The sequence below is a fragment of the Platalea leucorodia genome, assembly GCF_965183815.1.
Source record: "Platalea leucorodia genome assembly, chromosome: 1".
NCBI lineage: Eukaryota > Metazoa > Chordata > Aves > Pelecaniformes > Threskiornithidae > Platalea > Platalea leucorodia.
In genome coordinates, this window is record NC_138823.1 from 81,929,519 (window position 1) to 81,956,809 (window position 27,291).

The 27,291-nt window shown below is 44.0% G+C and overlaps 1 protein-coding gene across 2 annotated transcripts; it reads left to right on the plus strand.

Annotated features, from left to right (window-relative positions):
* The first annotated feature begins 1,574 nt into the window (after positions 1-1,574).
* Positions 1,575-26,728, plus strand: OTULINL (OTU deubiquitinase with linear linkage specificity like). 2 transcript variants are annotated; one of them, XM_082305422.1, is made up of 8 exons: positions 1,575-1,765; positions 16,638-16,797; positions 16,906-16,937; positions 17,041-17,132; positions 19,257-19,406; positions 20,192-20,320; positions 23,611-23,883; positions 25,040-26,728. In XM_082305422.1, exons 1-8 carry the CDS (start codon positions 1,669-1,671, stop codon positions 25,217-25,219), a joined length of 1,113 nt encoding a protein of 370 aa, XP_082161548.1. In that variant the 5' UTR covers positions 1,575-1,668; the 3' UTR covers positions 25,220-26,728. The 2 variants fall into 2 exon arrangements, with proteins under 2 accessions (XP_082161548.1, XP_082161549.1); XM_082305423.1 differs by lacking the exon at positions 1,575-1,765 and adding an exon at positions 5,235-5,309.
* The last annotated feature ends 563 nt before the right edge of the window (positions 26,729-27,291 follow it).

A 27,291-nucleotide genomic window follows, 5' to 3' on the forward strand; every position in this document is an offset into this window, starting at 1 on the left:
GGACAAAATGGATTATGAGGTACAACAGAGGAATTTAAGATGATGAAAGGGAATTCAATGCAGTGAAGACAGTTTATCATCTTTACTGTATAATTTAAATTAAACAGATTGCTTTTTTTGCTTTATTTAAAAAAGCAGTGCTGAGCAAGTGAAGCAAAAGAGGGTTATATGAAGTGTTTCTTTCTTCTCTCCTACTAGTTTTCTTTCCAAAACTCCCCTTGGAGATGCACTGGTCCTGTAGCCAGCCCGCAGTTTTTCCCCTCTCAGAATTATCTTATTCTACTAATGGAAACTGAATGCAAAGAAATACATGCATATATACATATAAATATGTGCAAATAGATATATATTTTCTGTCTTTAAGTGTTCACTTGCTGCCTTTGGATGCTCACTGGCATGGAGCATGAGTAGCATGAGAACATTCAAAGGCAGCAAGTGAACACCTAAAGACAGAAAATTCTTCATTGTTCCTCTCTTCCTTCCCCCACAGTAAATGGTGAAATAAGAAGTGTTTGCAGGCTTGCAGTCATGGGCCCCAAGCCTTGGACTAGAGCAGGGAAAGCAGATTTCACCTTCAGCTCCTGAGGTGCCAACAAACAATATTTAGGTTATCCCCAACCCCACTTTTCCAAATTTCCTTTGTTGTTTTAAGCCAATGCTCCTCATCCAAGGATGATAACGGAGAAATAGAGTTTTAAAACTAATTTAACAAAAATAGTGTAATAAAAGATGTAGAAAGGGAAATCAACATTCCAGCGAAAGGGAAAATGCGAATCAGTTACCATTTGGGTTCCAGCAAGTTTTTTTAAATCCATCTGTAACATGGAGCAACAGTCAACAGAAGAGGAATCTGTCAGGGCAAATGGCTGCTTCCGCCTCTGAAATAAGAACTTGTGGGTATTTTCAGAGCGGGAGACTGGATTTAGTGAACTCGTACGCTACAGCATTGAGATGTATCTTCCTACGGTGTAATTAAGAAGCAATTAGTAGCCTTAGACTGTAGAGAAACCACTGGTCTTACTTAACTTAAAATGATGAGCGAGGAGGGGAAAGGAAAGAATCTCTCAAAGGGCCCTTTGCTTACTCTTATTAAAAATCCTGTATCTATGAGGTGATTTAATTATATCTGCGTAGGCTCTGCTTTTACGTAGCGCGGTCCATATCTTAATAGAGAAGGGATGCTTGTGTGGACCACCTGTTTCCTCTTCATGGTCACAGTGTTTCTACAGAAAGCACGTTGATTGCATAAGTAATGTTAAATGCTTGGCAACCAAACATGACATTGGAGTCGAAAAAAAGAGGCTGTGACTCTCTGAGGACTACCAGCAAGACAGAGACCAGGTATGGATAGTACATCACGGTCTGAAAATCACCCTGCAATCTCCAGCCCTCAAACAACCTGGAAGATGTGGAGGGAGGTAGCAATGTGACCTTTATAAATAGCTGAGTTATGCTCGAGTTTTTTTTTTTTCTTGTGGCTTGGATATGGAGAAGCATACACAGCCTGGGTGACTTTGAAAACTTCAACGGAAATGAAACAGGAAGCCAGATCCTCTCACAGCTTGTTGATCTGTGAAGACGAGCTGAGTCTGTAGAGACTCATTTTCTACCCCCGGCAAAAGAAGTCAGGGGAGAGAAATCCAGCTGGGGGGATACTCTGGAGGGGAGATGCAGAGGCGACGTGACAGAAAGGCAAGTAAGAACAGAGACCAGTTCACTGAGCAAGAAAAACAGAGCAGAATTAACCACTCAAAGAGAAGTGTTGGTAAGTTCGTAGACCTGTCCTCTAAGCTTTGGCATCTCACCAAGCTGGTGATCAGCTATAGGAAGCTCCTGCGCTGCAGATCATAGCTGCATGGGCATTACTTTTATCTATGCGTTGAACTTTACCTGGCCTTAGTAGTAACAATAAATGATGATAAGTAGGGAAATGCTTCCTGACTGTTAATAATGGACTTGAAAAAGTGAAGGGTGAGGCTCTCACCCGTTCTGCACCCAGGTTTCCTACTTTTACTGGGTTGGATGCTGTTGCCTTTGTCTCAGCAGACAATTTTTGCTCTCCTTTTGAATCATTTACATTCTTTGGGCTGTGGTTATAATCCTGCTGCTCACCTGCAGATGGGAGCAAGAACACGGCACTTGCTTCTGCTGCTGATTTGTGGGTTGAAACAGGGACGGTTAAAATGTCTTCGTAATTGCTTAGCGTGGCTTTCAGTATAAGCTTTTGCTGTAACTGCTGTGCAGTCTCGTGGGGGTACAAGCGGAGGGAGGTAGTCGCAGTCATGCCTGCAGCTTGGAGATGCCATGACCTGCAGAAAAACCTGGAGGTTCATGTTATGGGCAGGTTCATAATGCTCCCCTAAAGGAAGGAAATATCATAAATATCCCCAAGTGGTAGGGGTTTGCCATCAGCATGTAGCCTTGTCTCAGTATCATAAATATGTGTAAAACGCCATGACCAGAAAGTCTGGAGGAAGAGACTCAAACTCAGGCTGCTTCCAGTCGGAGCTCCCTGGAGCTCTCCCCTTGTCCCCACGGAGCTGCTGCCTACTCGGGGGCGAAGCAGGGGAGGCATTACTTCTGCGGAAACACGTTCAATGCATACTCTAAGTAAGGCCTTCTCTAGCTCCCAATATTGTTTTCCAAGATATTTTGGTGTAGTTCATACTTTCTGAAGCTTTCTGAACCCTTGCAGCAGCGTGTTTGCCCTTCTGCACAGTCTGTAACAGAAACTGCCTTCCAGTTAGCTGCTATCCCCTTTTTGCAGTTGATCCTGGCGTAGACCTAGACCTTGCTTGCTGTCCTTAGGATTATCCTAACTCTTGCTCAGCTAACAGGAATGGCATAAGCTCACCCCAAGCCGTCCAACACAGAGTGCAGGAGGCCTCTGTTGCTCAGCTCAGCCTCACCAGAGCTGCCTGCATCCCAGACCAAGGAGGGGCTTGCAGGGGAGGCAGAGGCCGTCCAGTGTCAGCGACTTGCAAGGAAGAGAGACAATATTCTCCTGCTGGAGCCCATGAATGGGAAAGGGTAGTAGAGAGCTCTCCATAAGTGGCTCAGGGAAGAGGTCCAGAAAGAGCTTAAGGGGGAAGAAAAGGCATATGGACAGTGTTCGTTAAAAAAATACCTTAAGAGGTTTCAAGTGAGTGACCGCCATGTCATTTGCCCCAGAGTTTATTCCCAGTAAGAACACGCGTAGAGGGGCACAGGCTGTTCTCTGGCTTGCACTGAAGTGCTGAATAAATGCCCCGAGCTGAGAGCAGAGAGCCGGGAAGTGGGAAGGACCCGCTGATATGGGGGTTGATCTGCAGTGTTTGTACTATGCGTGTTTCATCTCTCTTCCCTTAATGAGTCAGCAACCAGATAAACATTAACTTTCAGGCCCGTCTGCACAAGGAAATCACCTATTAAATCCTAAGATTTTAACACAGGTTAAGAGAGGACAGAAAGAGGCAAATTTGGCTTTGGCTGGAACGCTAAACCATCAGATGGGATGGACACAGACCTGGCCAAGGCGAGAAGGAAGCTGGAAAGGGGAGCTGAAGCATGTGGTAGCTGCAGGCAAGACATGGCTCAAACCAATCCCAGATACCTTGGAGCCTTCGCAGGTGGATGCTACTATATCCTAATAGCATCTCTCTCAGCTGGGCCTCCTGAGAGACAGAGATGTTAAACCACAAACTGCACATCCAAAGGGGAAGCACCGGCTAGCTGATGCTGCAGAGAGGCATGGAGCTGGTGCTTAGAAATATTTTTTTTTTTCAAAAAATGGATTTTTCTATGGAGCAGCACACAGTGCTGCACAACTGACAGCTTTAGGCCTCTTAAGTCAACTGTTTACTCTTGCTGTTCTCAGCTGGTTTCTTTTAAGCTGAGATTTTCTTTATACTCAGTTAAGTGTGTTCGTGGCTTTCTATGAGTGCATGCATATAAGTGAGTGCTGGGCACACCAATATTAAACAAGTTTTGACTGTTTCGTTCCTTGCCCAGGTTAACTGAAATAGATGGAGAAATAATCTGATATTCACGCCGGAGAGTACAAATCTCTTCACTGTTTCACGAAGAGTTTGATTTTCTATCATCTCCAACCATTTTAATACCTTGCAATATTTTAGAAAAAAGAAAAAAAAAACACCTGTAAGTTTGTCCTAGCTCCGTGCTGGAGCACACTGCTTATAACTCTGTAAAAGATTTAAGTCTGGGTCACTTGTTTAGACCATTACAATTCCCTTCTCTTTTTCCTGCAAAGTCACTAGGGAGAAGGAAGAAAATTGTTCTTTAATGTGTAACCAGAAAAGAAATTACACCAGTCTATGCAAATTCTCTACATACAGCTGGGACAAATTGCACCTATAAGACTGCTAAAAGGGAAGGTACCTGGCAAGGGTGAACTTTGTTCTGGATGAATGCATTTCATCTTGGTAATGGGTGAATTGGTGAGGAAATCATAGAATGGTTTGGGTTGGAAGGGACCTTAAAGATCATCTGGTTCCAACCCCCTGCCACGGTCAGGGACACCTCCCACCAGACCAGGTTGCTCAAAGCCCCATCCAACCTGGCCTTGAACACTTCCAAGGATGGGACATCCACGGCTGCTCTGGGCAGCCTGTTCCGGTGCCTCGCCACCCTCCTAGTGAGGGTTAATGTAAAATGAACAGTTAACGACAGGGAAAAAATAACCCCAACAACTCTGAAGTCACTAAGTTGTGTTTACATTTCCCGGCTAGATTTCAGACCGATGCTGATGACGTTGGTCTCCATCAAGGGAACCGCTGCTGCAAAATGTAAAATAACGTAGCGTGACACCAAAGCACAAATTACATCTAACTGATGGAGGAGCTGCAGGGACTGCTGGAGAAACGGAGAACTCCACCCGTTTCTTGGGCTGAGAGCTGGTGAGCTGGGTCAGCCTTCCTCCCCGAAGCGGGGTCCGCCGCCACCACGCTGCCTGCCCCCCCCCCCCCCCCCCCGCTTCTGGGGGCGGCTGGCAGCTCCGCCTTCCCACCCGCCGGCGGAACGACACCAGCCCCGGGCCGGGGCCGGGCGGAGCGGGGACAGGGCAGGGCAGGGCAGGGCAGGGCACGGCACGGCTCGGCTCGGCACGGCACGGCACGGCACGGCACGGCACGGCACGGCAGGGAGAGGAGCGCCGCGGGGAGCCGCCGGCGGCAGCGGGGCCCCGGGCCGGGCCGGGCCGGGCGGTGGCGGGGGGCGGCCCCGCGGGATCCCCGCCCCGGGCGGCGTCGGCCTGGCGTTTGTAGCCGGGGTTTGATCCCCGGGGAGGCGCAGGCGGAGAGCGGCGGAGCCGGGTGAGGCGCGGCGGGGGCTGCGGGGGTCCCCGCCGTCGCGGCGAGGGTGTGGGTTTATTTGTTATTGCTTTTTTATTTTATTGTATTTATTAATTTGGGGGGACCGTTTTCCCGAAGCGGCGATACCGGGAACGCTGCTCCAAAGGTCTCGGCGGCCGGACCGCCGCGGCTGCGCCCCCCGCGGCCCGGAGCGGGGCGGAGCGGGGCGGGGGCGGCGGGGCCGGAGCCGGAGCGGCCCTGCCCCGCGGGGCCCGGGGCTGCCCGGCCCCCGGCCTCGGAGGGGCCGGCGGGGCTGCGGGGGCCGGGGCTGTGTGCGGGGGCTGGCGCGTCCCCAGGGCTCCGCGCTGGCAGCTCCAGCGCACAGGGAGGGCGCCGGGGCTGCAACAGAGCCGCCCGTGCCGCTGTCACAGCAGGTGTGCGTTGGGGTTTGCTGTTCGGTTTTTCCGTTGTTCTATTGTTTGTTGGGGGTTTTCTTTTTTTTTTTTTTTTTCTTTTTTTTTTTTTTTTTTTAACTGTCTGGAATCTGAATTTAATTGTTGCAGACTGGCTTCAGTTCCCATCAGAAAGGTGAAGGCTTAGGAAAAAAGGGGATCAGAAACGAGCACGTGATATTTGGGAAGACTTGGGAAAATGGACGTGCACCCCTTCCGATCTGCTTGCATGTAGCTCTCGGTGTCGTGCAGCTCTTACCGCCACTGCGAAGCGGTCTCTTAGATTGGAGGTATCATGCCCTGCCAGCCTGCTTTTCTGCTGTACGTTTTAGGATGCGTTTCTGCTTTGATGGTTACTGGGCCAGCTCTCATTTTGCACTGCCTTTCGTACTAGCCCAACTGGTTTGCTTTTTGGAGGAGCTGTACAAACTGTATTCAGCTTGTACTTTCATTTTCTGCTGTGGAGAAACAACCAGATTTCTGTGGTATTTAGTAAGGGAGTTCTAAGCCAGCGTGGCGCTGACTGCTCTGTTGCCAGTACGTGCGAGTACAGTTATTCCCACTTCGTCCTTTGGCCCACTCCAGCTTCTGCAAGTGATGAAACAAAGAGGTAAAGTGTGTGAAACAGAAAGAAATGACCCGTTGGGGTTTTAAGGCTCCAACAACTTCTTTGTAGTCACTGAAGTTTGCACCTTTAAGAATTTTATTTCTTTACTGCCGGACAAATAATTTAATTAGAAATCGAAGGGGACACCCTACAGTAAGAGGAAAAGCTGCAATTTTGCACATCTGTACAAAATACTACCAGGTGAAGGGTGGTAGAATTGATTTTCAAGGGCAAAAGCAGCATTAAAATGCTGGTCAGCATCTTAAATGTAAGTGCTTTTATGGATAAGTATCTGCATTTGGATTTGGAATTCTGAAAAAAATTATTTAATTTTTGTAGTTCTGAGTTCTTTTGCCATTGGGATATATGTTTTTTTCATTTTGTGTAACTTTGGATCAGGTCGCCTGACTAGATGATGGGGATTTCCCATCCAGCATCAGGACTTTCTGTCCACCTTGTTTCTTAGATACAGCTTCCAGGTTAAATCCTTACATCCTATCTACCAAGGATGTAACAACAAACATGAAAGGGTTTTTCAGCAATGTCTGCAGCTTTTCTTGAACTTAATGTCTGAAAATGATTGATCTTGCATGATTACCCAGGCAAATGAGTTTGAGATTTCAGAAATACCTCCTGATCCCGCGCAGCTGAACCGTGGGAGTCACGGTGCCAAACTATGCTAGGGGAGATGCATGTGGTTATCATTTAGTTGTTTTGAAAACATAAGGGAATAACCAGTGCTCAGGAGTCAAAAGGTTGTATAATTACGCTGCTTGCATTACACTTGCATAACTAAATTTGTGGGTGTGATTAGAATTGAAGAAAGTTTACCTTAAGGAGTTTCTTCATTTTCTCTTGTTTTAGGCTGTGAAATTATTTTAAAAATTACCGTTGGGCCACATTAGTCCTATTCTAATGACATTTTTATTCAGGCATTCTGACTTCTAAAGGAGTTACAGTACTCCTTAAAGTCAAACGCTAATCTGAGTTGCCGTCTGACATCTGACCCTGAATCGCTTCAGGATCTCTTTTCTGCTTTGAGGGAATTTGGGAAAGCGCGGTGGACACACAGCATCCTCTCTGTCCTCCTGGGCTGGAATAGCTGGTGTGGTGCCGGCGCGTCGCAGTAGCAGGGAGCTTTGCCCGTGTGCTCTCTCGCTGGGATTCCCAGCGTGGCAAACACCGGTTCCTCTGTGCATGGTTGCAGTGCCGGCGATCAGACACGACAATGTCGTGCCTTCCAGAAAGAGAGAGGAATAGCTATGTATTAACTAAAATGTCAGTGTTTCGTGATAGAGAACTGTCAGGACTCATGTATTTCAGCCACAGCAATGTAAAAATGGTCAATGACAGTTTTAAGAGCAGAGTTTGTAGCTAGGGATCTTGTACCAGTTGTGAGGTGCTAGAGAGAGTTTAGTTTGTACATTACAAAATTTGGTTTGATGGAAAGTTTGTTTTTTTCCCATGAACAGCATAACTCATGGTTGGGCTATCTGTTCAATGATCGTATAAAATCATGTCAAAGTTTTGCCCCAGCATAAGTGAGGAAAAAAAGGAGATAAGAGTGTTACTGTCCACTTCTTGAGAAGGCTCCAGTGAAGGCAAACATGTTGTAAAATACTCCAGAACTGCTGCAGGCTACTTCATGAATTTTCTGAGAAATATTTAAGTCAGGAGCTTTTAGTTTCTTTTCAGCTGTATTCTGTCTTTTTAGCTTCTTCCTGTTTTTTCATTGCTGAGGAGAGATACTGTACGTTTTTGGCATCCTCAGGATCCAGACCCCAGTGCTTGGGATTTCTCTGTAGGCTGTGTGGAGGGGCTGGAAGCTGCAGACAGAGAGAGGAGGTGTGTCTCTAGCTCCTGTCCCCATGTCACCAGCGGGGACAGATGCCATTTACAGCATCTACACATGCAGGGGGATGTGGCTGTCAAGGCAACTTGTGCTGCCCAAACATTTATTTCAATAAACATTTCTCTGAGGGGAGGCTGTGGGCCGAGCAGAAGAGTTGTGTTATCTTATTTGAGCCACATCGCATTAAGGTGGAGGGCTAAAAATACGGGATGATGTGGCTGTATATGCTCAGTCTCTAGTCCTGTCTGCATGTGGTCTTGAGCAAGACCCCGTCTCGGATTCCTTGTCCATAATATGCTGCCAAGATTTTCCAGATTTTTTGAGTGTTTAGCGTTTATGTTTCCAGGGCGGCGTGGTCACGTTGGGTGAATGGTGCTACCGAAGTGGGAAACATGTACCTTAGCATCAGACTAGGGCCTTGATATGATGGGGTGTGCGTGGGGCTTTGGCTGCCGTCAGGTCTGCCCTAGCATCTGCGCAGCGAAGAAGCATTGTGGCAGGGTGCTTGGCACTGCCTGCAGGTCAGCCTGGGAACACTGTCAAGTTTTTAATTGCCAGGGTTGTGCAAAATCAGTCTTTCTGCAAACTTAAATACTTGTTTCAGGTCTGTCTGTGCGACAAAGAGGCGTGCTACCGGTTCCCCCCAGTTCTGTGCCGAGCAGAGCTCCACGCCACGCGCGCGCCTGCCGCGTTCGTCCCGCGTTCGCTCTCCTGCAGCGCTGGTTTCGTTTCGTGTCGCTTCCTGCGCGCGAATTTCAACTGTGACACGCTTGCCAAAGGCTGAGGTCTTAAAAACAGGGGATTTCATATCCTTGTAGATCTTTAAAAATGACACTGCCCGGTTCCAAGCTTAGAAACTGCCTGGTACTCTGTATTTCGTTTTCTTAGTTTACAGGTGAAAGGAAGTAGTGCCTCTGCCAAGTGCAAGCCCCTCAAGAAGAGCTCGATATGCAGGGTCACACTTAACCGTATTTTACAGGGCTGCATAATTTGTATTTTATGTAGACCTTGCCACGGAACTGTCCAGTTTTTAGGCAGTTCATGCAAATGCAGAGGTGTCAGGGAACTGTGGTCTCTTGGTCCCTGGGACCGATGTCCGGAGCGCTTCACTTGAAGCTTCTCTTGGCATCCAAATGTCTGTAACAATACCAAACGTGCATCAGCAATAATAGTAACTTGTTTTTTACAAGCAGAGAGCTTCCACACAGAATATTCTGGGTTCTTGAATCACATTTTTATGAAATGTTTGTACTAGCTATGACTTTGATATTACACTGAGTGATGGTAACTGAAAAATTTCAGTTATCTTGATGCAGTCAGTTTTACCTTTCGACATGCCTTTTTTGCTTAAGATTTTAGGCAAGAAGTGCCTGGTAATGCACTCTCAAAAAAAAAAAAAAAAAAGGCAGAGGACTCCTGTGTGTGTGAGGTAATTAAAAAATGCCAGTTTGAAACTGTTGCCCTTTAAAAGATGAAGAAAGATCAGGGTTTAAACACTCCAGCTGCTTCCATCCTAATAGCATTAGCTTGGCAGAATAAAGCTGAAGTTTTGACTTTCATCAGGCTGGATGTTGAGAGGCAGGGGGAGAGAGATGCAAGACCAATTTCTTTCATTTGCATTCAGAGCGATGGCTTTGACATTTTGCTTTCTGTTGCCTTTCCCTTCTGCTTCTAATCTGTCTTGGAAAGAGGGAGGGAGACAAGTAAAACTCCCAAGCAAACAAATAACACAGCTGGAATAACCTCTGCACATACCTAGTGGGAAAGCACGGGCTTTGTGATCTGAGGCACCACCAGGAGATGTGAATTATTTGTGATCATTAATCATAAATTATATGTGATTATTAATCCATATGAAAAATACCCAACTCTGTGTGGCACTTCACTGCATGCAGAGTCTAGTACGCTTTTGGAGAGGACTGTGCTCTGAAGACGGACATAAAACCTGTGTCATGAGGGTACAGCAGTCAGACCCTGTACGGAGATGGGAATGACGAGCTACACGGATGCAACCTGGTCAACGGGGGCCGGCTTTCAAAGCAGAGTCTTTGCCTGATGGCAGATGTATGCACCGCCTGTAAGAATTAACAGCTGTGACTGATACTGCTTAGACAGTAAACAAGCTCAAATGAGTTGATTTTTTTTGTTTGTCATGGGTCACTTGATGCTGCTGGTTTCTCAGCTATCACTTCGGATAACTGTTTGTCAACAGGTCGAAACTTAAAATTCCTCGGACTGTCCTGCAGTGGGTGCCTGCCAAGTTGACTGGCATTTCTTTCTGCTTTCTCCTCTGGGCTACAGCACTTCAGCAAAGGACCCCTCAAAGTGTCAAGCTGCTGTTTAGGACCATGCCAGCTGGTGACCACCAAGGGGCTGGGGACTCACCCAGGGCCGTCCAAGGGGTGTTTTGTCCCAGGAGCGCTGCCAGTGGAGCCCAATAAGCAGCTTGTTTTCCTCTGTGCTGCTTGCATTGACATCCTTCCCATGCAGGTTTCTGTTGACGTTCCCTCTTCCTCGATCCAGGTGTCTTTCGCCCCTCCTCATGTGCTGAGTTGGGGAGCTCCTCTGCATTGCCGCTCGCATCCCTCCTCATGTGCCGACATGGTGGCCGCTGCTGCAGGTCTTGCTGGAGTTGCAGAGCCCACCGGTCCCTTCCTTTGGTGGGACGGGAGGCGGGCTTGAGAAGGTCCTGCTCTTCTGGGGTGGCAGGGACCTGGCACCTGCGCTGACGGGGCATCGGGTGTGCATCCAGGCAGGGCTGGGGGCTCTTCCCAGGGAGGGGGCTGCCGCTGCTGCAGCCTGCCGGACCTCTGCCCGGAGAGACCTGGGGGGATGCTGCCTCTGGTACCACCCAGCCTAGTGACTGCGCATCCTTGGAGGGTTGGGCTGTAGGTAGAAGTCTTGTGCTGTGTAGCAAACAAGATTTAAAAAAAATAGGAGGAAAATAATTCTTAGTGCTATGTAAGGCTTCAACTTTTTTTCCTATAACAAAAGCTTCAGTTATTTAGACAAATCAACAGAAAAACCCAAGGTATTTATACCACTTAGCCTTTCAGCTAAACTTAAGCGTAAGATGTTCAGGAGGAAAATATTTCCTTTACTGTGTCAGCTTGGATTCAGCACAGAAAAAAAAAAAAATTGTAAAAGGCATTTTGAGAGTTGTGTTTGCAAATAGATAAACCAGAAACAAACATGAGCGGCATTAGGGATGACTCAACATGCAACTCAGCAGCAGGCGTAATAAGAATCCTTCGTGTGGGCTTCCTTCAAATAACAGATTTGGTGCATTTGCGTAAGTTCTGTTTGAAGTGTACAGGCATTAAATAGCAATTATGAATGAGGACAGATTTTTTTTCCACATTAAAAAAAAATCATCACAGTAGCAGAAATTTCAGAGGCTCCTTCTTTAAAAGGAGGTTATTTTATTTTTTCATTATTTTTTACTCAGGAATAAGAGCTTTAAAGAGATACTTGTTTTTTATGGCATGAAATGCTTTCCACTTATTGCTCTGGACTGTAAATTCTCTGAAGGCTTCTCTCATGTTTTTTCTTACATAAATGGAAGTGTAGCTGAGCTTTATTCATCTTAAGGTCCTGGATGAAGCACCCTCTGCCTTCAAAAGGAAGCTGAATTATACAGGAGATCAAGAACTGAACTTTCCTTTTGTTCTTATAGGCACTTGGAGAGAGGGAAATGGTGTGTACAGGCTAGGGCACCCGTTAATATCTTGATTATATAGCTGAAATTGGTTTTGTAAAGGTAACTCTAACAAGGTATATTTTAGATAATCGCACAGTAGGTAAGAGTGCATTATGCTTGTTGCTACAGAGTAGGAGTAAGTAAGTGTCACAACTGGATAGATCTGTTTCCAGCAGCAGTTTCGGTCCTGTTGATGATCAGGGAGTCCAAAGAAGGCTGCCAGCCTTTCTACTCTGTTTTTCCTGAAAGATCTTTGCAGAAAGGGGACAAGGGCTGAGAGAGCACTTGGGGCTCCTACGCAGGACAGCTGTGTAAATAAAACCTTTTTTGCAAGTGATGGGCCTCAGTGCTACCAAACCGATTCTGTTCTGTAGGTAATGACATGATTCTAGTTATGGTTTGGGGCTGGGATTCTGTTCTGTTCTTTTTTGGAGCAGAAGTTGAGATCTGATCAGCAGACATGGTTGAACTTCTGATAAGTCACTGATGATTACCATCTTTGCCTGTAAATGATTCTCTTTTTCTTCTTATACCAAGTAGAGATCTTCATCTCCAGTTGTTATAACAGGTGAAGATTTGCTTACCAAGTTGACATTGCTTTGCTCTGTAAAGGAAGGGTTTCATAATGAAATAGTTACTGAATTAAGCAGTGCTTCCCACATATCTTGGTATGTCTTTGATCTGTTCTGGTTTCAGTAGTCTTCCAATTTTTTGGCGTGGCAGTGATAATAAACTGGGAAATCAAAGACCTTGTAATCACTTGGCACTACTTAAAAAGGCACGGTTCTCTCTTCTAAGCTGTTATGGGGTGTAATCTATTGTAGGTATTGAATTTGTATAATTAATAGCTTTTTGTCTGTGTCTCCCTCTTGGTTCAGTCAGTTGAGGTGCATGTGCACACGTGTGCATCTGTGCATCGTGCTGATGCCTGCTCTATAAGGATAAGTTTGCTTGTTTTCCCTTAAAAGAGGGACTTAGCCTGTTTTATAACATACCTCAGTACTGATACTACATAGTCTGGAAAAAAGTGGTGTGCGACTGTGGAGAGAGCTCTGCAGGCACACACTGAGTGGAGGCAGACTTGGACCTCCATGCCAAGCCTTGCATCTCTCAGTTGAGGGGTCTCCCTTCCTAGCTCTGGGTCCAAGGGAGGACGGAGAAGGAGGGCTGCAGGTGGGCAGCAGAAGGGTTGGAACAGAGGGATCCCGAATTCTGTCTCCCTCTTTGAAGGAGGGGATACCTGCTTTTCGGGAACTAGGGACATAGTGTTGTGTGACGGGATTATGAAGCTTGGCGACTTTATGGTAACAAGTACTGTGTCCTGCTTTCAGTACCAGAAAGACCGTGAAGAGGAATGTCCTGAAAAGAAGTCACACGATCAGCTTTTAATTTTGGAAGAAGCTCTGTTATCTACCTGATGGCCCTGTTACAGGGAGGGAGGAAAAAAGTGAAAGGGTGACTGTGCCATCAGACACGCTGGAATATTGGATCGTGCTTCAGCGCTGCGTACAGTGCTGCCTGCTAGTTCCCAAGCTGACCCCTTACGTTTTGCATTTCATCAGTTATGCATTTTTAAGGTGGCAGCCTCCAGAAGAGTTGTGAAGGAGTCAAATGTGGGGCTAATCCTTTAAAAACTCCTCTTGAGTTACTTGTGAAAGAAGCAGATGTTGCCAATGTCTCTTACTCATCTTTTCTCTGGCCTTTTTTGTTGTTTTTTTTTTTTTTTTTCTTTTCTCCTGCATCTCTCCTGCTGACTTTGTGGGGGGTAAAAGCTTAAGTTTGGCGCTAGCAGGAAGTAGATGATGTGGCATGAAAAGAAAACATGGTGTACTACTTGCATTGTAAGATAAACACTGCTATCAGCTCCTACTTCACCGCTGTTCAACCTCTGTTCATCCAAATTTCTGCTAGGAGCTGTGTTAGAAGTCCCAGGGCTCTGTTCTCCTGCATGGGAGGAGTCAGGCCTCCCCGTCCTCGCAGTGATGCTCGCAGTCGGTCTTCAAAAATATGTGAGCCCAGCAGCTGGTCGCAGCACTGACAGGTTGTCACCATCTCCTGAGGAAAAGGATGAATTGTGTCCGTATCCCAGGGAATGGATTTGGTTTAAAAATCCATGGGTTTATTTTACTCCCCCCACCAGTGTGTAATTAATTTAATTGCTCTTCGGTTTCTGAAGAATTTTGGAGGGGGCAGGGAGGGGGTGGAAAGATCTATTTTAAACTGCCCTCTTCTTTAATTCATGTCTTGTTCGTGATGTATTTTTACCAGCAGTACTTTGCAATCCAACTGCCACTTCTAAATGTCATTTACTTGAATAAAAAAATGTAATTACATTTCTAAGCCTGACATAAGCACTGAAAGTAGCAACTGAATCACAAAGTTCTGTTTGAACAGCAGCTTTCCCATGACAGGAGGGAAGGTCTATGAAGTCCAGGGTATGCTGTAATATAAGTGTAGCAAAAATACTCAAAACCACTTGTTTGCAGGTTTTCCCATCTCCCATTAGGCTTTTTATTAGGGAAGTAGCTACTTCTAAATCCCCCATATTAAATCAAAATGGTTGAACAATATTTGGTTATCTCATGTTCTCTGACATCGATTTGTGTTTTTGATTGAAATCAGTAAGCCAGTGCTTCCCAGCACGCCTTGAAGAACAGTTGCCCTTGCACCTGTTAAACATATGCCTTGAAAGGGGGTTTGTTGGACTCCAATAGGTTTTTTTCAGGATTAATACCATCAAAAGCTTTTTCAAAAGATTGCTTAAAAGCTGATGCACACCTCTCATCTCTTTGCCTGTAAAAGGGGTAAAGGAAGAAATTTTGCATTCACATGTATTTCTGGTACTCCAGAAAGCAAAGTATGTCATTTTAAAAGATGGCCCAGCTCTCACTTTTTATAGTCCCAGCTTGTTCAAAATCAAAAGAGGGACCATACAGCCATTTTAAGTAATGAAATGAAAGTCTGCTGCATCTTCCTTTAATACTGTATGTTTAAATTGCTGTTAACGAATTTCCTTTGAATCATCATTGGTTTTCTTACAACAGCATGACAATGTAAATTCAAAATACCCACCGATCCATGGGCTGATCAACATTTGTAAGCCTTCAGGTTCCATTCTAGTTAGCAGGAGGTTCAGTTACTTACAGTCTACTGAGGTTTTTGCAGTGCTGATGCCTTTATCCTAAAGAAGAGAGAGAAAAAATTGTGGTGGCTTGATTCTGCCAGGACTGTCACCCGTTACTCATTCTCAGTTGTTGCGCTCTAGGTAGCAATTTGGGTGCTTACTGAAATGTGCCTCTTGGTGTCCATCAGCAGTAAGTGTGCGTGTGTGTGCGCTGTAAGTGGGAGTGTCCCGGTGTTTCCATGAGCTATGCCATTTTCAAACCTTACAGGTGCTGTTTTGCTGTCTGTTACTTGGCATCAGTAATAAACGTTTCCTGCAGCTTCAGGTTTTTGGTCTTTCTGATTGTGCGTGAATGTGTGTCTTACTTTTTCCTACTCAGCGTGTGCAGGCGTAACCCCCGGTCGTGCCCAGGACGCACGCGTTAGTGCAGCACACGAGTAGAAGCTGACAGAAGACCTGTCCGTTGTCTTGTATGTTCACAGCATACGGGGTTTGTGTAGATGGGAACGAGCACCCCAAAAGCTTCTCTGATTACCTCTTTAAAGTTTATTAACACCTTTTCATTCACAGCTCTCCACATTGCATGGGCTTAAGTTCCTTGGAAAACTTAAGCAAGCCCCTCTTAAATTTCCTGTTAAAGCCAGGAGGAGCAGAAGTTCAACTGACATAAAACTATGCTGAATGAGTAATTCCCTTTGTGGACTCTCTGGAGAAGGATCTTTTCAGCCTTCTCTAGGGATGCCTTTATAAAAAGTTGAGTTTTGTGCTAAATCAATAAATAAGTTAATAATAGAGCAGCTGTTGATCATAAACTCTGGGAATTTCCTATACTCAAATTTCAGCCAGAGGATAAATTTCTGCCTTTGTCAACTATTCAGTCTCCAGGCCCTTGCTCAATTCTAGGTTTTCTTATCAACAAAAGACAACCAAAACCTTCCCTAACCCTGCCTGTAATGCCAAGAGAGCGACGGAAATGTGTCCTGGTTTATGTCTGTGAAGAACAGTGAGAGCGCACCCCCTTCGTGATGATCTCCTGAGCTTTCTACCAAATCCCCGCAGGAGGAGTTTTCTCTGGAGTTTTAAATTGACCCTAAACTTACCCAAATTGAGGCAGGAACATTCCTTTGGTTCCCTGGGCAGTCGTGTGGTGCTTGGTCAGCCAATATTGCCTTATATGGCCTGTTTGTAGACTACAACTCCCAGGAACCCCTGGTCTTTAAAACCTTGGCTGAGTGACAAAGTAATGATGGTACAGGTCTCTGGATCAGCAAATCCTGAAGCAAAAAAATTTTTTTGTTTGTTTTTGAACAGTTGCTTTGATATCAGTCTTCCTGTGACTCCATTGTAACTATCTATCTAGCCTTCACTGTGTGGAGGAAAGCTTGGAAATGTGAAGCACGTGCACCCAAAACCCTAGAAACTTGAAAAACTAAGTATGTAATTATATATAATAAGTATATAAAAATATGCTCGCCTTTTACATTTCATGTTTTGTGTTTCATTTAGAGTGGTATCGTACTTGGATGATTTTTCATTTTGTAAGAAAATAAATAGAAACAAGTATTGCAAAACAGTGACAAGATTTTTTCCTCTCTCATTTTATCCCTGTTTTAGGAAGGCATGAGGTGCAGTCCTGGACAACAGCCACCAAGCAATCCTTGCGTCTCATGTGGCAAAAAGTGGAAGTGCAGCTAATGCTAAGCATGTCTTTCCTCGTTGCTGTTTTTTGGTATTGCAGAAGGCTATACAGCTTTTTAGCACAGCTACTGAAACGGTAGGTTTTTATTACACAAACTTTAATCTTCCACGCTATTGTTTATTTCAGTAGATATTGACCTTTGACAACTCCTCTTTGACACCTGTTTTATCATTTGGATTTCAGGTGGAGCAACTACCTTCAGAGAAAACTCATAAGTAATCTTTTTGTTGTCATTCCACATTCATTAGTCCCCCCGCAACTACCCTTTAGATGCAGAACAGCAGAAGGTAATTAATCTGTGAATTAATCTCGATTTAGGGAATCTCAGTGTGCTGACAGAAGTTGATCTACTTGGTTATAGCGCAAGAGAATGGAAAGGAGAAACAAAGCAGGCCAAACATATGAGGGAGGTAAGATTCAAATTTTAATCTCTGCATGAGGCCAGGGGAGAAGCAGCATCTGAGTCCAATAGAGTCCAGTCCAGTGAATCAGCTAACCGTGATGTTACATCCTCATACGCTCATGGTGTGGCATTTCAGACCAGCACAGGACACATGTAGCACCAGGTCCGTATTTCTGATTATCTGATGATGGTGGGAACACTGACCATGAGATGCTGAGAGAGATCGAAAAGGCAGAGCGGGCAGGAGATGCAGTAGTAATGAGAGACGCCAGCTAGCCATCTGCACTGGCAATAGCTGTGGGGTTGAACTTCAGGGTGCTGCCAACAGCTGTTTCATGGATCAGCTTTTCAGGGAGCCTTTAGGAGAGGAAGAAACCCTTGCCTTGGTCCTGAGTAGTGCACAGGATCTGCCTCAAAATGTCGCTTTCTAATTTCTGTTGCTGTTCTCTGGAACAGGAGACAGCACATACTTGTATTCAACATGCTTGCAAGAATAACACAGCAAAAAAAATTACAACTGCATCCACCTTCAGAAAGGAAAACTCCATAAAAACAAAGTAGTATGTTAAGAAGAAGCTAAAAGACAGCTAAGAGTCTTGAGTATTTACAGTCAGTGTATTTGACATATATATATAGCTTTAGGTCATGGTATTGGAATCACAGAGCAGATGCATAACAAAAAGGACTTAAGAAAGGGTAAAATGAAGCCGATAAGGCTAAACGGCAGCATAAGGGAGTTATGAGAAAAAAGAAGGTATCTTTGAAAAAGCTGGAGTTATCCAAATGATGAACAGAGACAGGATCCAACTTTGCCAGATTAAATACAGGAACATGGCAATGCCAGAAGTGCCCAGAACAACACACAACAAGGCCAAAAGTGATTTGGAGGAACAAGTAACAAAAGATAGCAAAACTTTTAATAAATTTGCAAAAACATACTGGGCAACAAGCCTTTCAGAAAATCCATGAGCCTTCTACGTGATCAGAGCTGAAAAGGAGACTGCCTTATATAGAGCAGCCGGTGGATGGCTGGTTGTATCACACAGAAGTTATTACAGTAAGGAGCACATTTTAGGATGAGGTCTGATGAGATCCTGAACCAGCCTAACCTGCTTGCTGTCCCCAGAAGCGGCAGTCCCTTGCTTGTCTTGTCTCTGCCTTTTCCTCACTTCATTCTAGCTAAGCAGTCCCTCTCCCTCTTTCATGCTGGCTCTTACATCTTCTGTTGGATGTCGTTCACCAAGATGGTGAGCTGATAGATCCGGTCATCCTGAGAGACCCTTCTCTGAGCCACCTGGGCTTGCTGAAGCAGCAGGAAGCTCCCCCGGCAGGATGAAATCAGTGGGCTTACTGCCACAGCCAGCGCAAAGTAAGGGTAGGGGAGATGATGCAGCTGAGAAGTGGTGTTGGGATGGGTGAGGAAGCAACTGAGATGAAAGAGGACCAGGAATTGAGAGCATCTTCCTGCCCCTTTCAGGAAGCAGACTGTGAGACTGATGCAGCAGCCTGCGGAACTGTAGAGCCCTCTTTCTAGTTCTCTGCTAGTTTATTGATCTGAATTCTCTCGCCAAGGGCTCAGATGAGAGCCAGAGGTAATGCAGAGGAAACACAGGGAGTGTGTAGCTGGAAGAAGGGCCACCCGCTTCAGCACAGAGCTGCCAGATCCGCTTAGGACACCGTTGCACGATGGATTGAGGTCGGTGCAAGAACATGTTTCTGCCAAAAGGAGTTTTCTCCAGACGCCTGTTCCTGCCCTTTTGCTGCTCCATCCCACGTGTTGGCACACGTTGTGAAGTGGTCAGGGTTAAAGCTATTACGGCAAAGAAGCCTTCGCTGATCTGTTCCGCTTTGGTTCACCATCTGAATGTTTACACTAGCGACTGTGCAGAGACTGGAGGAAGTCGCTGGGTTTGGAGAGAGTGCAGAATCACTCTTAAGGGGCGGTGCCAGTGTAAGGTGTTTACAAAACCTATGAACTTAGAACATTTTTGTGTATATAAAACTTAACAAATATACTCACTCTTTCCCCTAGCCCCCTCTTTTGAATAGTTTGGAATTGGACTCCAATTCAGCATGGGTTTGGTCTGAGATTTAAAATGTTTGTTGCTAAATTTTTTGGGTCTTTTTCTAGGCATATGAAGAATTGTTTTGGAGCTATCATATCAAATATCTGCGACAAGTCAGGAGGGACAACTATTGCGTACTAAGAGCAGTGCTTTTTCAGATATTCAGCCAAGGCATTCCTTTTCCATCATGGATGAAGGAGAGAGATATATTAAAGGTAAAATTCACTTCCTAAATGAACGTGATTCAGGTGACTTTGCACTGCAGAAGGAAGCTTTGTTCAGTGTGAAAACTGATGTGTCTGATATGGAAGCACAGGAGAATCGTTATCAGAATGTAAAGAGAAGTTTTTCTAACTCTTTGAATGACATTTAATTGAAAAAGTGTCCCTGATCTAAACGTACCGAAGTGAATGTGAGTCTAAATGGTGAAAAAAAAAAAAGAAAAAAAAAAAGTGGATGGATAAATGTTACTGCCACCCTGCTAGATGTCACTCCCTTAACACAAAAGGATATCTGAATCCTCCTCATCCACCTCCGTGCAAAGTCCAGTGGCTCGCTGGGGAGCTGCTGAGCGTGTTGCTGGAGCAGCAGGAATCCTGCCCTGGGCTCCAGCAGGAGACAGCAGCGGGGAGGTGGGAGCTCTAGCTGCTGCCTGTGGGGATGTGTGTGCAAACTGCAAGGTGTCTGTAATCGTAAAAACCTCATGAGTTTGGATGTATCCAGCTTTTCCAGAGTGCGGGTTATATATTTTGCTGAGAGCATATTTTCTTCTTTTTTGGCTGGCCCTGTTCTAAAAGTTTCTTAAGGACTTGGCAGTCAAATGGAGCCTCCTTAACATTTGAGTTGTTCTGAAGCCCATTTTTTTTGTTGTTTGAACTGTACAACCAGAGGATAGAACCACATCATAAATTAAAATGTGTGTAGACAAGTTTATATAACATTATATTCTACTTCTTGTTATGGTTATGATCTCTAACTATGTTTTCCCCCTCCCCGCCAGCTCCCTGAAAAGCTTTTGTATTCTCAAGGTTGCAACTGGATTCAGCAATACAGTTTTGGGCCAGAACGATACGTGGGTCCCAATGCCTTTGGTAAATTGCGCAAATGTATGGAGACATTAAAGACAAATGTGAGTATTTAGGAAATGGCTGGGGGAATGAAAGCACTGAGAAATGAGTTGAGACAGTTAGGGAATTGCTCCTTGTTACATATTTCTGTGGCAGTCAGCCTCCCTCCCAGGTGCATAGTGCTGAGCTGCTGGGCAGGCCATCACCTCTCCTGCAGGGGAATCCAGGTTTTGGGGATCTACTAGGTTAAATACTAGGGGTCTACTAGGTTAAATACTAGGGGTCCCCCTGAAAGTTAGGGAGTCTGTCCTCCCCACAGCTGTTAATAACATGGTTAGTTGCCCTTGCCATCAAGCGGCTCCTGCAGCACCTCATCATTTTGATTAAAAATAACAATGTGCTGTATCAGATCCTCCTACATTCCTTTCCCAAATGGGAGGGAATGAATGAATAGTGCATTTTCTTCTCAAACTACTGTCTTTCCTCTGCTTCTCTCTCCATGAAATGTTCTATTTATCCAGTTTTACTATAATTTCTCTCTGTAACCTGAACCACTTGATTACAAAGACCTGTCAGCCTTACTGCCCCCTCTGCTCAGTACAGCCAGATTGCCTACATTCCCAGCCAGAAGTATAACTCTTATGTACATATTTAAAACTTTGTGAGTTTTAGTAGCCCCAAAGCCTTTTGAAACAGAGATAAAAATTTGGCCTGACAGACCTTGCACTTTTCTTGAGCTCCTCTGGGGTTTCTGCGTGTCTGCAGTTGCGTGAGCTGTGGACTGTTCCTATTTGCTTTGCCACAAGCTGTTCCTAGCACACCACCACCCCTCTCCTCCCCATCTTCCTCCTGCCGGACGGTTGCTTTGTATGCTCTCCTGGGTCACAACCATCAAATGGATACTGGTATTTGCTGGACTCAGGGTTTTGGCCAAGATTAGGTTGAAATGCTTCTCTGAAGGCATCCATTATCCAGTATGTCAGACCTTAAACTACCATTTTTAATTCTACAATACACCTTATGGTTCTGGGTTGTCTTACCACAGCCACAACAGCTTATTTTACTGGTACACATTTAAGCTAGTTCCTTTTATGTGGCCCTGTGTATATAAGCCACAACTCTGTAGTTTTAAACCCTATTTTCAGTGATAGTAATTGTTACTTAAAGAAAAACAACAATCCACAAATAGACTGATTTAGCTCTAGAAACAAAGTATTAGTAATAAAAAGAGGGAATTAAAATAGAGATCTGGTCCTTGTCCCTTGCCTGCACCCTTGCTGTGCCACAGGGACAACTGACTGTCTTCTTGAGACGTGCCTAGTGGTTCTTGCATGCAGTTATCATTTTGTTCTGGTCGCTCTTTGCATTTGCCAGTGTTGGGTTGTTAGGCTTTTACTTTTATCTTGTAGTTCTTTGTAAGTTGATGTTAGTTCCTTGGCATGAAGCATTTAAACTGGATGTTTGTACAGAAAAAAGTTTCAAGTCAGCATGGTGAACAAATCCATACAATTAACAAATTGTTGCAGAGCAGCTGTATTATGCATTACGCATAATAACTGGGCATGAGGTCTAGCTCCCAAATTTATTTTTATAAAGATGCTGCTTGGCCGGTGAGAGGGATTTTTGCCTATTTTCACTAACAGGGTTTTATGATAAATTTAATCATGTGAAAAGTGCAAAGGAGCCAGCACTGGGAGTTCAGGTTCTGCTCTGTTTAACTGTCTACTTAGTGCTTTATTCAGCTGATACTGTAGGAAACCTTGTGTGTTTCCACAGAGTTTGAATAGCCAGATTTAGTAAATATTACTTAGTGTCTGAGGCTTACAGATGCATGCTTGCTCCAGCTATGGTTTTAAGATATAGGGGTGGTGGGGAGTGGACACTGCCAAAAGTATTTTAAGCCTTTCAAGGAGTATTAGTCATATACCTGCACGCTTTTTTTTCCCAAGAGGCTTGCTACGCACCCCAGACTCATGAGTCTGGGCCTCACTCCCGACTTGCCTCCATTGCCCAAGCCACAGAAGAGTGCCTGGTTGGTGGGTAAGCTGGAGACATTTGCCCTTCTGCTGCCTTTCCCAGCTCCATCATCATCTTTTGAGCTGCTGCCTGCAGATGCTGTTGTGCCTGGGTCATGCTGGTTAGTAGCTGCTTTACACTCAGGACAGGCTTTTCACTTAGGTAGTAGAGGTCCTCTAGCAAAGGGGCAGTAGTGGTTCATCCACTTGGTCTCATTTTTAAGCTGTGAGGGGAGTCTTCAGGAATGCATGAGGAGATGAGGGATCTGTTTCTTGAGTTAATATTCATGGGTAAATTAGATTTTTGTTGTTGCAGTTCACAGTTTATGGCCCCTTCAACATATAAATGATACAAGCACAGAATTAGCTGAAATTCATTTGAATCCCGGTCATTGAGCATCATCTCTTATTGTGATCCCAAAAAACCTCTCAGTTCCAGATGACTTTTTTTAGCCACTGTGTTCAGAACTGGGTGCTTTAAGCTTTCTGATTTGATACCCAGTCCAATATTGTCTCCTGGACGGCCCATTTTCTGGGTGTGAGCACTGGCTTTTGACCCCTCTAGAGCAACAGAGAGCTCAGAGCTCTCGTTATCAACTGTGAGCAGAATGGGAAATTCCTACCCCGTTCATGTCCCATGCATGTCTTTGTCATGTCCCTTCTTGTGCAGCCAACTTATCTTGACCTCATGAAGCAGAACACACTGAAGACATACAAATGTGTAGTTCATAGTTCCATGCTGGCTTGTCCAGTTTGTATAGGTTCCTTTTAACTGGCATCCTTCTGAACTGGGCTCAGCATCTAAAGAATTCAAGCTAGGATAACTTTAATGTAAAGGGTACTATAGAGGAAAATCACTGAATTTTGGAAGCTGTAAGTTAAAAACAGGTCAGGAGTCATCCCTGATTAATCTAACCTTTGCTTATGGCCTAGTGTGTATGTCTGATGGATCCACACAGATTTCCCCTAGCTTTCTGAGGACCTTTTGGTGGTTAGGCTCCTGTCAGACTCTTTACTGACAGTAGTACCTGGATTGTCTATGGTGATGGAGAGTGGCTTTTGTACAGGAAAATTACATTTGATTTCTCATAGACTATCATTAGCATCCAGATGCTTGGAGCTGTCTGTAGCAAATAGGTTCAGCTGGACAAATGGAAACTGAAATGTGTAAGGCTTGAAATTTCACTGCGGATCCCAAAGAGCCACCTGCTTACTTGCACCACCATTTGGCCACAATAATGGTATAGTACAGACTGGCAATTGTTCCTGTTTTGGAATTTTTCATATTAAACAGAATTCTTAATAATTTGATTAATATTCCTCTGTGTTCTTTCCAGTGGGCTGAAATAAGTGCTACTAAAGATCATGAAGAAAGAGGAAACATGTGTAATACACTCTTTTCTGATGAGAGCAAGGAGCACAAACTATATGAGGCCATAAAATTCATCATGCTCTACGAAGTTGTCGAAGCCTATGAGCAGCTAAAGAACAGGGAAGAACCCATGCACAACCTTTTTAGCCTTCTCCTTGCTCGTGATTCTTCATCTGACCCTTTGAGTTTTATGATGAATCATCTGAACTCCATAGGTGACTCTATTTGCCTGGACCAGGTAATGATATAAATGAAAAATACATCACAAAACTTATTCCATCTCTGGCATGATAAGGTGAATATATCATACATCATCCATGATAGCTGGCTCATTTTTTTTCTTTGGGATGTGGGGAAGTGGACTGAGGATGGTCATTTATCTTCCAGGAAAAAAAACTGTACTAAAATGGGGTGGACAGTTTTCTTGCTGGGCCAGAAATAAATGCTGCAAGCTCTATCAATGAGACATAGTTTAGAACAATGATACCTTAGATATGTAAAATAATTTTCGATTATGCAGATTTGACCTGTTTCACTTTTCCTGTCTGTTCCACCATGCCAAACCCTCTATCATCACTTATTTTTTCCCCTCTCTTTGGTTCCCATTAGATCTAATGCCTGCTAAGAGTAAGTAATGAGAACTCTATTAATTGTTCACCTTTATATGTTAAAATTTTTTTTTCAATTTTATATTTAGTGAGGAGTTAAGTACTGACATCTAAGCTCCGCACTGCCACTCTGCAAATAGTTTCACTTTCCAATGGGTGAAATTATTTTTTATAATCCATTTCAGTTATCAAGTCAACTGTTACATGTTGCAGTCACCTTCAGGAGTAGTTTGATAATAACTGGACGAGTTCTGCCCTGTCTGGCTATGCCCAAGGATATGAGCTTTTTCCAAAGCGTTTTTCCAGATTAAAAAATCCTTTGCAAGAAGTGTCAATGAAGATGGCAGTTCTCAAGTTTTATATACATGAACTACAAGGACATTTTTTCCTTCTACTATTTTATTTCCCTCATGTAGCAAGTGATCACAAGGTGGCAGGCTTCCCATTTTTCAAGGTATATCAGTCTTTTAATAATAGCCAGTCCCTTCCTGCTCCCCGTGAAGCTGGGCGAGCTGGCTTTGGGAGCAGGTTATGTGTTGTGTCAGGTGGAAGAGGGATGTTTCCAAAGTGTCAAGCATTAACCAGAATATCCTCTACATGCAAAAGAGCAGTTGGAACATTGAGAATACCCTCCAACTTTTAATTTTCTTACTTCACTTAGAAAAGGGCCACTTTTATTCCTTGTCTACTGTTTTGAAGCTAGATGACTTGCCTTAACTTGGATTATCTTTGGTTTATGTTTTTAAGTCTAGAAATAAATGTCTTACAGACTTCTTTCATCTTTAGGTTGAACTGTTTCTTCTTGGATACCTACTTGAAGTAAAGATAAAAGTTTACAGACTGCATAGGTTTAATACTGAGGAATTTCAAGTGAACTATCCAGATGAATACCGAAGGGAATGGAATGAGATTTCTCTCCTGACTGAGGACGACCGCTACTATCACATCCCCCTTTGCAGAACGTGAAGGACCAATTACTTTTTTTTTTTTCTTTGTATGATATAGTGGGTGACCAGTTCCAGTGAATTAGGTTTCTAATTGGCAGCAGCAAGATTTTGAGAATGCTTGTTAATGATTACAAAATGATTTATGGGTTTATTGTGTAAACATTTTGCTTTCCCATTACAGCTCAATTCACCACCAGTCAGCCACAAAAAACATAAAATATTTTCTATACTGTCTGGGGGAAAAATGTCATATTTGAGGGTCGTCAGACAAAAAAGCTTAGATTGCATGACAAAGACGACAACGGTAATGCTGAGTTTTGCATTGTTAGCCTAAGGGTTTACTCTGACATCTATGGATGGGTTAAACTCAAGTTCCTAAAGCAATTACTGCTTTTCCCTCCTCTGTCTCTAGCTAGGGAGGACGGATCACATGGGAAGCAACTCCGGGGTGCCGCACGCTCTGGGCTTAAACTTGCGTTGACTTGGGGCTACCCAGGATGGGAGGATGTCAACTGGGGCCTCTGCGTAGCTGCTTCAAATCACACGTGGCTTCCCCGATCGCTGGAACACCTCCCTCCAGGGACGGGCAGAGCAAGCAGCTGCAGGCTGTACTTAACTTCAGGCACCTGAAATTAGGCTGTCTGCACTCTGCGCTGATATCTGAAGCTTAAGAAATGTTACACAAGGGCAGGGGGGAAACCAGCCCCCACACAAAAGAATACTGTGCCAGTGAATGGAAGAGCTGCTTTATAACTGAGGCAAGTACACAGGCTTTCCCAAACCTAAAAAGGGCAATATTAATAAATAAGTAACATGCCATAGAGTTAGACCCGGTAACTGCCTATGGTTTTTGTCAACTTGCAAATCCTTTAAGGGCTGATTTCAACATTACCTGCCTAGAGATATCAAGATTTCCTTTGCAGTTCATCTGAGAAAGCTGTGCACAGAATACATTCACAAACACTGCCTTTTCAGAAAATATTAATTTTCTACGTGTTATGTACATTTAGCAGTGTGTATACATGTTTTATCCTCTGTGTATATATTAATCTCTCTGCATAAGATTGCTCTCTTTAGTTTAGACTTCAATGTTTGAAGCAGTCTCTCTGGGACAACTAAATGAGATTCCCTTTATTCCGTGCAACATTTTGCCCAGTTGTCTTTTCTAAAAGAATCAATTGTGTTTTGGTTATTTCTAAAATGAGGGACCTTAATTTGAACAAATATCAAAATGATATAGCAGGTCTTGCAAAGTATTTGTGGAAATCTTACACTCCCATAGGCATACAGTTGTATTGAAAAAAGAGGGGGGTTTATTAAGAAGCAGAGCCTTTCCTTTCCTTATGCTAGAGCTATGGGGACAGGCAGGTTTGTTTTTGAACTCCTACAGGAGAAAAGACAAGCCGGTAACAAAAATGTGAGCAGGGCCTGCAGGAGCTAAAGCACTTGCTGAGGCAACTAAATGGTGATGCTTGCAGCGCACAGAGACCGCTCTCTTCCTTTGTGTAAAGGAAAGCAATTTTATCCCTTACAGTCCTTATATTTGTATGTGTATGTATATATATTTATAAACACAAACACCTGAGTTCTGTATTAAAACAGTTTTGTTTCCTGCAAGTTTTTCAGAGTTCAGTTTTGTTCAATAATGTCTAGCTTTTAATTAAGAAGGCTTGATACATATAATAATTTAATCTCATCAAAACCTGCATATCAAGTATTTTATTTATTAAAAAAAACTTTTTTTCACTGAATGAAATAATTTGCCTACTTTAGATTTGGTTCTGCTCCGCATGGGGAAATGTTATAATGTCTGAGAGTAGGGTATTGTTATCTATTTTGCATCAATAGTAACACTTGCAATAAACCTGTCTGTATTTTATTCTTGTTTTGGTAGAAGCAGACATACCAAAAAAATCCTGTATTTTTATAGGGGGCTTTTTAATGGTTTGCATATTATTTATGAATAGGAATACAAAAGCATTACAGCTGAAAGTGTTAAATTGTCAAAATGTACATTTTTGTACTCTTGAGCATATTAATAGAAGGGGGTTAATCAAGGTCTAACAAAGACAGTGGAATTTATCTTACCAA